This window comes from Ziziphus jujuba, chromosome 9, assembly GCF_031755915.1.
Source record: "Ziziphus jujuba cultivar Dongzao chromosome 9, ASM3175591v1".
Lineage (NCBI taxonomy): Eukaryota > Viridiplantae > Streptophyta > Magnoliopsida > Rosales > Rhamnaceae > Ziziphus > Ziziphus jujuba.
In genome coordinates, this window is record NC_083387.1 from 1,878,441 (window position 1) to 1,888,767 (window position 10,327).

Sequence of the window (10,327 nt, forward strand, 5' to 3'; positions counted from 1 at the left end):
TTTTGTTTCTACAGCATGAATGAAATTCAACTGAAACAGTAATAAGATAAGCACCATAATGACAAATACTACTACACAATGCTACAACACGTTGAACGAATAAAAACTCAATACATTAAAGCAGAACTTTTTTTTTAACATGTGGGGGATGATGTCTCATTATCTCATAGTAATAAAACATAATGCAATAACTAAATTCATAGCATTTAATTTTATTTATTGCTTGTGTTGATGGTGAAGTCACTACTTTTGGCCTTAGAAAATTCAGGTCCAAGTAGTTATGCTCGTATTCAATTTAAAATAAAATAAAATAAAATAGCTGATGAAGTAAACCAACCGGAAAATAATAAAGATTTTTGTCTAATGGAAGTTTACGTACTTGGCAAGCTGTTCGAAAATGATCGTGCCGAGCACGCTACTTGGTCAAGTTTGCGTACGCCGAGTATATAAAACGTTGCCGTTTGAAAGAAGAAGTCACTCGTTCAGTCCTGGTGTCCGATTTTCTTCTTTTTCTCAGCGACAGATTTTCAGAAATTCTTGGTTTTCAAACGCATTTTTTTTTTTTTTTTCCCTCTCTTTGAAAATGGCAAGCAAGCTTAAGGTAGAAGAGCTCCGAACCCAACTGGCCCAACGTGGTCTCAGCACCACCGGAACTAAACACACCCTGGTCGGTCTCACTTCTAATTCTCTCTCTCTCTCTCTCTCTCTCTCTCTCTCTCTCTTTTGTTGCTAGCAATTATTAGTTTTAATAGTATGTTTCAGGTGCGAAGACTAGACTCTGCCATTCGCAAAGAAAGCAAGCAACTTTCAGTTGCAGCAAATGGTGGTGATGGAACAGTCGGTAAGAAGAGAGAAAGGGAATCGGTGGATGATGATAAGCCAAATGGTTCGGAGAAAATCAAGGCCGTCGACTCGTTCCGTGATATGGGTATTCAGCAACTGCGTGAACAAGCCGCTCTTCGTGGAATTTCCACTTCTGGGTCCAAGAAAGAATTGTTGGAGAGGCTTTGTGAATATTCAGACAAAGGCAGCAATGACATTCCTCAAGGTATGCAAGCTAAGCATTTATTCTCTTCAAGAGAAGTTTTTCAGTTTTCAGTTTTCCTGTAGTGTGTTTGGTTGCTGAGAAATATGTAGGCAAAGGAAAGAATAAATAGTATGAAATAGAATGTTTATGAACTAACTACATTATACATATACCATTCCCTCGTAATTCTTTGAGGAAAAGGTTGATGAGACTGTCAGGTTCGACTTGAATGTTATGCTTTCGGTTCCTTTCTTTCCCATTGTCTTCTAACAAAGATAGAGGATTGCATATATTTCCTATTAGAACTGAGAAAAGTAGTTGGTTATGCTCGGTGCCAGTCAACGAAGAAAAGAATGACAACAAGGAGAAAATTATCACTGCTACCAAAAAGGGTGCAGCAGTGCTGGATCAATGGTTACCAGATGACATTAAGACACAATATCATGTTCTGCAAGTGGTAAGCCTAGATTATATTCATATCAGAGTATGTTGAAGGGGTACATAATTGTAAATAGTATTTATTTTGTTGCCCTTTCAAAATTCGGTCTGATATGAAACATTTTCCATTTTAGGACGATGAGATATATGATGCCATGTTGAACCAGACAAATGTTGGACATAATAACAACAAGTTCTACGTGATTCAAGTTCTTGGTTGGTTTCCTCTCTTTCTGCTTTGACAACTTTTACCACTCTAATTAAGAGAGTTCAAATTAACTTTTGTAAACTACCGTACAAAGTTTGTTAATGATATTATTGCTGATTTCCATGTTAAACATTTGGTCCATTTGTCTTGTACTGGTGTATTCTTAATTTAAGTATTCCAAAACTACATGCAGAATCTGATGATGGCGGTAAGTACCTGGTTTACAATAGATGGGGAAGAGTAGGCATTAAGGGTCAAGACAAGATATTGGGTCCTTACCAACGAGATGGTGCAATCAACGAGTTTGTGCAAAAATTTTACGCAAAGACCAAAAATACTTGGTCTAGTCGGAAAGCATTCATTTCACACCCAAAGAGCTATACTTGGTTAGAAATGGATTATGGTGAAAATGATAAGGAATCAACTGTAAGTTGCGATGATTCTGAGTTTAATTTATCATATTTAAATTTTGAATGATTCAGATACTGATTATTTCCTGGAGTTTTTTTTATTTTGTTTTCCTGTTCTCTCAAACAAATGAGATATAAAACCTTTTTTTTTTAATCTTTTCCCTGATAAAAGCAGGGTAGACTATAGATCCCTTTTGATTGAAATGCAACATGCTTGAATTCTTCCCTTGTTTCTGTGATACATTTTCAAAATTGTCTTTCTGTTGTGTCAATGAAGAGATTCTGAGTGCTTAAAAAAATCGTTATCAGGTCAAAGAAAAGCCTGGTTCTACTTTAGGAGCTCAACCCCGAGAGACAAAACTTGAGCCTCGTATTGCAAAATTTATATCTCTCATTTGCAATGTTAGCATGATGAAGCAGCAAATGATGGAAATAGGTTAGTTGATGACTGATTTACTTTCAAACAATCATATAATCGAAAAACATGGCATATGGCCTGTTGATTGTTCAAATAATTTGACTACTTATTGGATGCTTTCTTTGTCTCAGTAATCTGTTTGTTAGTCTGATTTGCTACTCAATTGCCTTTTCTTTATCTCACTCTCTAATATACTTTAAGCGTTCCTCTTTTTTTTTTTTTTTTTTTTTTTTTTTTTGGGCCTTGGCTCTTCGGTCTCTCTTACCAACATGTATTTTGTACCTTTTCTTCCAGGATACAATGCCGATAAGTTGCCACTTGGTAAGCTGAGCAAATCAACAATTTCAAGGGTATGGAGTCGACTTATGTGTTGATGTTTCATTTGATCTATACTCAATTTATCATTAAATAATTGAAAAATGCTTCCTATGTAGTAATTAGTTGGTTATAATGGACAATTAAAGTTATTTACACTATAAGTAACAGTGAATAAAAATTGTCTGAGCTTTATGAAGAACTGATAAATAAAATCTATTGCCAGAACTTCTAAATATTATGCTCCAGTTCTTTGGTTCCTCACTGCTTTCTGTTCTGCTTTCACATATCTCTGTTAAGTGGGCACATGAAAGATAAGGTGCATTGAGGGCTTTATAGTGGTGTAATCTTTAGGCGTTAAAATGATTAACAAGTTGTTTGGTTAAAACTTTGAGATATTTGTCCTGTAAAACAGGAAGTTATTGGTTTCAAGGACACATAAAATTCTTTGTAGGTAATTATTTACCGGCAGCATACACATTTAAGTTTAATGATAGAGTGTCATCTATTTTGACATATGTTAGGGCTATGATGTCCTGAAAAGGATTGCTGATGTGATTGGCCAGTCTGATAGGAGAGCACTTGAACAATTAAGTGGGTAAGGTTTCTCTATGTCTCTCTTTTAGCTGGAAAAGTAGTTATGCATTTGTTTGCTAAAAACTTGGTTATATGTATTCCTAAATGCTTGACTGAATATGCTTTCAACAACGTTTGATGCTTCATATAATGTGGATTTTCCTATTTTTCGTACTTTACATATTAAATCATTATTACAGCGTTACAGAAATATGGAATTCTCATAAATTCAAATATGGTCTTCCGCAGAGAATTCTACACTGTCATTCCTCATGACTTTGGATTTAAAAAAATGCGTGAGCTCTCTCTCTCTCTCTCTCTATATATATATATATATATGTCAATCTATGTGTGTATATATATGTATTGAACCGTACAATGAAAATACAGAGGATCTTAACTGGTGACTGTTCTCCAGTTTTGATGTAAAAAGGTCTGTTTCATTCGCATGGAAATATGAACAATTGCAGGTGATTTTGTGATTGACACTCCTCAAAAGTTGAAAAGCAAGTTAGAAATGGTACTTTTTTCTCTTCCTATAGATTCATTATAATCATGTTAAATTCAAGGGTTGCTTCCTCTGAATTTTTTTGGTATTTGTATCTTCTGTGTTAGGACATTTATTTGTCTCCTTTTCATTTATACATTATAATCATGTTAAATGCAAGGGTTGCTTCCTCTGAATTTTTTTGGTATTTGTATCTTCTGTGTTAGGACATTTATTTCTCTCTTTTCATTTATAAGCTATGTATGTAACTCCATCAATCTAATTGAAGGTTGAAGCACTAAGTGAAATTGAGGTTGCAACAAAATTGTTGGAGGATGATATTGGGATGCAGGTATTTCTTATCTGGACTTCTCAAAATTGATGTTTTGTACTTAGCAATTTTGTATGTAACCATGAATTAAAATTTATTGATACTTCACTTTATCACTTTTTTTTTTGGTATTATTAAGTGCTTCCTATTTTGTATGTAACCATGAATTAAAATTTATTGAAACTTCACTTTATCACTTTGTTTTGGTATTATTAAGTGCTTCCTTGCGGCAATCAGTCATTTGAGTTATTGCTTATAGACTACGTATATGAGAATGCTAATTTAGTAATTTCATTTTATAACATTTTTATAGGCAGATCTCCTGTTCTCTCATTACCAACGCCTTCATTGTGAACTGATTCCACTTGATGCTGATTCTGATGAATTCACCATGGTATCTAACATTGTCAACATGCAATTAGTTTTGGCAGCTGTATTTGGGTCTTTAGTTTTAATTCTTTCCCTGTATGTTATCAGGTTGCAAAGTATATGCAGAATACCCATGCAAAGACACATTCGAATTATACTGTTGATATTGTTCAATTATTCAGAGTATCAAGAGAGGGTGAAGTTGACCGTTTCGGAAAGGTGATATGCATAATTCATAAAAACTGGTCTAACAAATATTTTTAAGCCATTTTGGAACTTAGCAACTAGAAAAGGTTGTCATATTGGTTTGGTTATGTCCCAATCTTTTAGAAATTTAAGCTGGTATATATGTTTTTACTCCTGTAAGCAGTTCTCTAGCACCAATAATAGAATGCTTCTATGGCATGGTTCCCGCCTCACAAATTGGACTGGCATCTTATCCCGAGGTATATATTTTTTGTTAATTATCTTAATATAATTTTATTGCGGTTTGTTTGCATGTATGCTTGTATCTGTGCATAATGTGAAATATTCATCAACTACTGAAAAGTAACTTCATAGAATTTGTGTTTTTGACACCACAGGTTTACGCATTGCTCCGCCTGAAGCACCCGTAACTGGATACATGTTTGGTAAAGGGGTTTACTTTGCTGACATGTTCTCCAAAAGTGCAAATTATTGCTATGCTTCTGATGCTTCTTCAACTGGCGTTCTGCTTTTATGTGAGGTAGTCTTTTGCCTGCTAAAATTACTACTGCTGTATTCAAAAACCTGGTTTTAAGGGTGGCATCAGATTATCACATTCAACAATGTTCCATGTCAGTGATGATTATATTACTGCTGTATTCAAAAACCCGGTTTAAGGGGGGCATCAGATTGTCACATTCAACAATGTTCCATTTCATGATAATTATGTAATGGGTGAAAACAAGCAGTTCATACTGGACTACAATCAGGAATTCCCAGCCATTAATCTGCTATATATAATTAATATTGCATTAGTATGTTCCAGATTAGTTAGATGTATCCTACATTCTGCAATGTTCTTTATATTGCAATTGAGTTTTTCCTTGCAAACAAGGTTTTTTGTGTTAAATGCATGCATTTTTGAGGAACAATGAAAACTTCATATGCTAAAAAGGTTTTCTTTTGTTATATGTTCTGTTCGACCCTAGAATTCATCACCTTTCTCTTACTTTCTTAACTGTATATTTTCATAGGTTGCCTTAGGTGACATGGCTGAGCTTCTTACCGCCAAGTATGATGCTGATAAGCTACCAGAGGGAAAGTTAAGGTTTGTTTATCGTTATATCTAGCCTGGTACTTCCAATACATACTCATCTTTCTAATAATTCATGGTTTAAGTATGATTTCTACCTCCTCAATAAATGAACTGAATAATTGACTACCCTCTATTCTGGTCTTTTTTTTTTCCTTCAATTTCTGCTTGAACACATCCTTAGTCAGTGAATTTAGTGGTTGCAATCTCCATTTGGGAGAAACAAGACACTTAATAAGCACTGGTTTTATCATAGTTAAAAGTTCAAGACTAATGGTCATATTGATTGCTATCCAAGCTAATGAGGCGAAAAACTTAATGCTGCAGCACAAAAGGTGTTGGGGAAACTGCACCAGATCCATCAGAAGCTCGCACTATGGAAGGCGGTGTCTTAGTTCCGCTAGGAAAGCCTAAAAAGCATAATGGCCGTAAGGTATAATATTTAGTATAATTTGGATATGAAATTAAGTTTTGACTGTAGTGAACGTTATTAGTCCACAATTTGCATTTTATCCGATATATATTCTTCTTGCAGGGCGCTCTGTTATACAATGAGTACATAGTGTACAATGTGGATCAGATTAGGATGCGCTATGTTGTTCAAGTGCATTTCAGTTTTAAACGATGAAGCATCCAAATTTTCGTCTCTGCCTTGTACATGGAAATATCACTTTAGTCATCTTTATTATTACTTTCTTGCAATGAGGGATTTAATACATGGAGGAGAAAAAGAAACTGAGTCGTAAATTCAAAGTAGCGAATATATTATTCACTTTGATAATCATATTCAAGGTTCTTAAGCCCCAATATTTGGTCCGAATTATTCAGCTTTCTGATATGGCAAAGATGTATCTGAAATGGCTATATAAATAATATATACATATATATATTCCAATTGGAATTCGAAATTACTGTAGGAGAATAGCATGATCGTCGGCACTAGAGAACGTGATGGAAATATTGTACGAACTATTGTGCACCAAAGTTATCAGTACATTCATGGACAAAAGGTTGAACAATATGATAAAATGCACATTTCTCCTCTTAAGAACAGACCAGAGCTGAACTTATTACCCGAAAAAAAAAAAAAAAAAAAAAAAAAAAAAGGACCAGAGCAGAACTGTACCATACTTCAAGGATTTGTCTTGGGTTCTTCGTAGGATGTCCCTTAATATTGCCTAGTAATTACTCGGAAGGAATAAACAATAAAGTAAACTGGATTATGAAATTAAAAAAAAAAAATCCTAAATTTAAGACGACAAAAAAATCTTCCAACATTCAAACAAGAAACAATATTTTCCAAAAATTTTCTGTTTCAATTCCATTAAAAAAGAAGCAACAGATAGGGATTTAAATTGTGAAAAATGGATTACCTATTTCGACATGATTTTTCCATAATTTTTTAAGATGTGATAAAAATATTATTGATATGATATTAAAAATAATTGATGCGATTTAATATTTTAATTTTTTAATTTTATTATGATTTTAGAATGATTGATGTGATTTAATATTTAATTTTAATTTTTATATCATATGTTAAAAAATTTATAAAAACCCATACAGAAATACATGATAAGAGCATTTATTAAAATCTAACTGTGAAAAAACATTTTTGCAACCAACGCCATTGGGGCACCTAGTTCAAAGCACACACTCAAGTACGTTTTTGTAATGTTGCTGTTCTTGTTAGTTTGGAAAACAAAGTCAAAGAAATCGATCAAGTGGTGGTGGGGAAATTAATAGCTTGGAAGCGTGATTGAGTTTCAAAGGAGAGCTTTGAATATATGAGTGTATGACCAAATAAAGCATTTACTTACCACACAGTTTTTCAAGTGCAGCAGAAAAAAGGGTCCACAATACATGCTGGTATTTATGTTCCTAGATTTCATAATACCTCATCCAGAATCTATCTTCTTCTCCCACAAGACAATATTGCTTTGCTTTTGCTGTCACTTTTAAAAGGTGACAACAACACAGAACTTAAGGACACTCTCAATTCACTCTCTTTCTCTACCCACTCCTTTACTTTTTGTTTTATATTTTCATGTTATCCATATATATATATATATATATATTCCTTTTTTTTTTACTTGAATTAGTTTTGGTTTTCCACTTTTGAGTCTTTAATATGTATCTCCTTTGACTTGTCTGCCATAAGCTGAATTGGGTAATGGAAGATTTCACTCTATCATAAACAGGGTCACCACTCACCAGCTGATGTGGCAGCTGAAAATAATATATATATATAATTTTTTTTTTCAACTAAACACAAGCTGCCACGTCTTTTGTGATTTTTCCACAACTTGTAATGAAAAAGCTTTTTACCATATCTCAAATTATGTATATGCATGTGCAACCTACTGATCAATATGACTTTAAAATAGCTTCACGGTGATAGCGAACAAAATACTGCAGTGGCTTCAGAATCCCAGCGAAAAAGAAAAAAGGCGGTGGGGCAGAAGCTAGAGAGACACTCGTGTTTTTGTAGTATTGGAAAAGAATAAGAGATCTGAAAAAAAGAAAAATACACTGAATTTCATACTAAATCTTTGTCGTCACGAAAATTTAAATTTATTGTGACAAAAGTTGGCGTAAAGGTAATGGTAAGTTGGGATGACATAAAGGTGAGGTATAGTACTGGAGCTTTGATGAATTCCTTTTTCATCTCCTATTGATGGAAGGAAAAACGAAAAGCCATGTTGCTATTTATTTATTAGTTTTCTTGGGTTGGAAACTAGAATTTTAATTGATTTTGCAAATTAAGGTCGATATTGAGGAGTGACATTGTTTTTCCTTGCTAGTGCACGCCTGCTTTCCACCTACTAGGTTTTTGCTAAAATGTGAGGCCGAGAAGGATTTTATTTTATTCATTTTTTTTTTTTTTCATATTCAAACAGAACCTCATGCTTTACTCACTATAAGGAGCTTTGAAATTCTATGGAGTCCCATATCCTTGAAAAACCACCCTAAATTCTGGGGGAAAAAAGCTGATGCCTACTACATATAGGGAATCATATCAACCTAGGGAGCAACCCCCAACTCTCTCCATTTCTCTCTCTTTCTCAAAACCAAAAGGAAAAAAAAAAAAAAAAAAAAAAAAAAAGGGTTTCACTCAAAAACTTGTGTCCAACACGCAAAGCCTACATTATTCTCCATCCACTGCTTGCACTATCCAATTCAATTCTTCCTTTTCTCAGAGAGGAAGAAAATTGGTCCCACACAATAGGAGGTGGACTAACATCATGTCCCCATATTTGTTGATCTAAAGGTTGGTAATTGTCCTAAGAAATAGATAGAAGATTTAGATCAGCCTTTTTTTTTTTCTTTTTTTTTTTGTTGGTTATTTGTGATGTTTTCCTGCATTGAATCCTGGAAGGGAACAAAGGAGTGGTGGCTTTTGTGAAAAATAAGGCAGACAGGACCCCTTTGGATATCTCTTTTCTTCTGAATTTCTTTAACACGTACAAATATGATGGCATGGCATGGCATGGCTTGGCAGAGGCAAAATTCATCTTGAACATTTACTCTTTGTTCTTACTCACCATTCTCCCTTTTAACACAAGCTCTCACTCTTTTCTCTTCTCTCTTCTCTCCACTGCCACTTATAAATACACCAGCTTCTTCCTTCTTCCATTCCACAACCATCACCATTCTTAATTATCAAAAACTCTAGCGGCTTTGAAATGGCTTTGGCTTCTGTTTTTGGTGTGTAGCTCCTTGTTGGAGAAGCAGGGCACGTGCAAAACCACCCTTCCTTTTGGCATTTTCATTGCCAACTGAAACTCTTTGCACGTGCTCCCCTTCTCCAACATGGGTTCCTCACCTTTGTCCCTCTATGTTTAACCACCATTGTATTATATATAATCTTAGGTAATGCAGTATCAGTACTCTTTGTTTTTCTATATCCTCTCTGCTTTCAGTTTCTGATTAACATTATTTATTTATTTACCTGCAGCCACCACTCCTTCAACTTGCTGCTTCTCATGCAGTTTGTTTTGGTCTATGTATACTTTTAGTTGGTTATTAATTCATTAATTGCTGATAGTTTAACTATGCATATAACAAAACACAAACTTTTTTAGTTACATGTATCTTCCTATTTTTGTGTTGTGAGTATAATTAACATCAGCTCTATGTAGCTACTATCATCAGTTATGCAGATGCTCGCACAAAAAATGATTGATATGGTTATCATTAATTTTGAGCCATAAATATATGATGTTAAAAATCTCTGGATATTGTTCGAATAAACTCTTCAGACTTCAGAGAGGATCAAATACTTCCAACAGAAGCAGAACCATGTGATCTTGCAAGATAATGATAATTGCAACTTGCAAGCACCTAGAACAGTTATATATATATATATAGTTAGTTTATCAATTATATAATCTGTTGGTGTAATTAATTTGTTTATAGTTAGTTTAACAATTATATAATCTGTTGGCGTAGTTAATTTGTTAACTTTC

The 10,327-nt window shown here is 34.0% G+C and overlaps 1 protein-coding gene across 3 annotated transcripts; it reads left to right on the top strand.

The window, feature by feature from the left end:
- Window positions 1-332: 332 nt before the first annotated feature.
- Window positions 333-6,665, top strand: LOC107405971 (poly [ADP-ribose] polymerase 2). 3 transcript variants are annotated; one of them, XM_016013058.4, is made up of 18 exons: window positions 334-667; window positions 763-1,048; window positions 1,366-1,484; window positions 1,600-1,681; window positions 1,867-2,099; window positions 2,393-2,519; window positions 2,796-2,851; window positions 3,341-3,414; window positions 3,642-3,688; window positions 3,863-3,912; window positions 4,169-4,231; window positions 4,524-4,604; window positions 4,688-4,798; window positions 4,950-5,025; window positions 5,164-5,306; window positions 5,800-5,873; window positions 6,186-6,291; window positions 6,394-6,665. In XM_016013058.4, exons 1-18 carry the CDS (start codon window positions 398-400, stop codon window positions 6,484-6,486), a joined length of 2,091 nt encoding a protein of 696 aa, XP_015868544.3. In that variant the 5' UTR covers window positions 334-397; the 3' UTR covers window positions 6,487-6,665. The 3 variants fall into 3 exon arrangements, with proteins under 3 accessions (XP_048337151.2, XP_015868544.3, XP_048337152.2); XM_048481195.2 differs by having other exon boundaries at window positions 335-667; window positions 753-1,048; XM_048481194.2 differs by lacking the exons at window positions 1,366-1,484; window positions 1,600-1,681 and having other exon boundaries at window positions 333-667.
- Window positions 6,666-10,327: the final 3,662 nt, after the last annotated feature.

Bases quoted from the DNA above. Each gene is read 5' to 3' on its own strand.
- LOC107405971 (XM_016013058.4), top strand. From the start codon at position 398: ATGATCGTGCCGAGCACGCTACTTGGTCAAGTTTGCGTACGCCGAGTA. The intron at 1,049-1,365 runs GTATGCAAGCTA...GCTCGGTGCCAG, and splicing joins CAGCAATGACATTCCTCAAG to TCAACGAAGAAAAGAATGAC. The intron at 5,026-5,163 runs GTATATATTTTT...TTGACACCACAG, and splicing joins GACTGGCATCTTATCCCGAG to GTTTACGCATTGCTCCGCCT.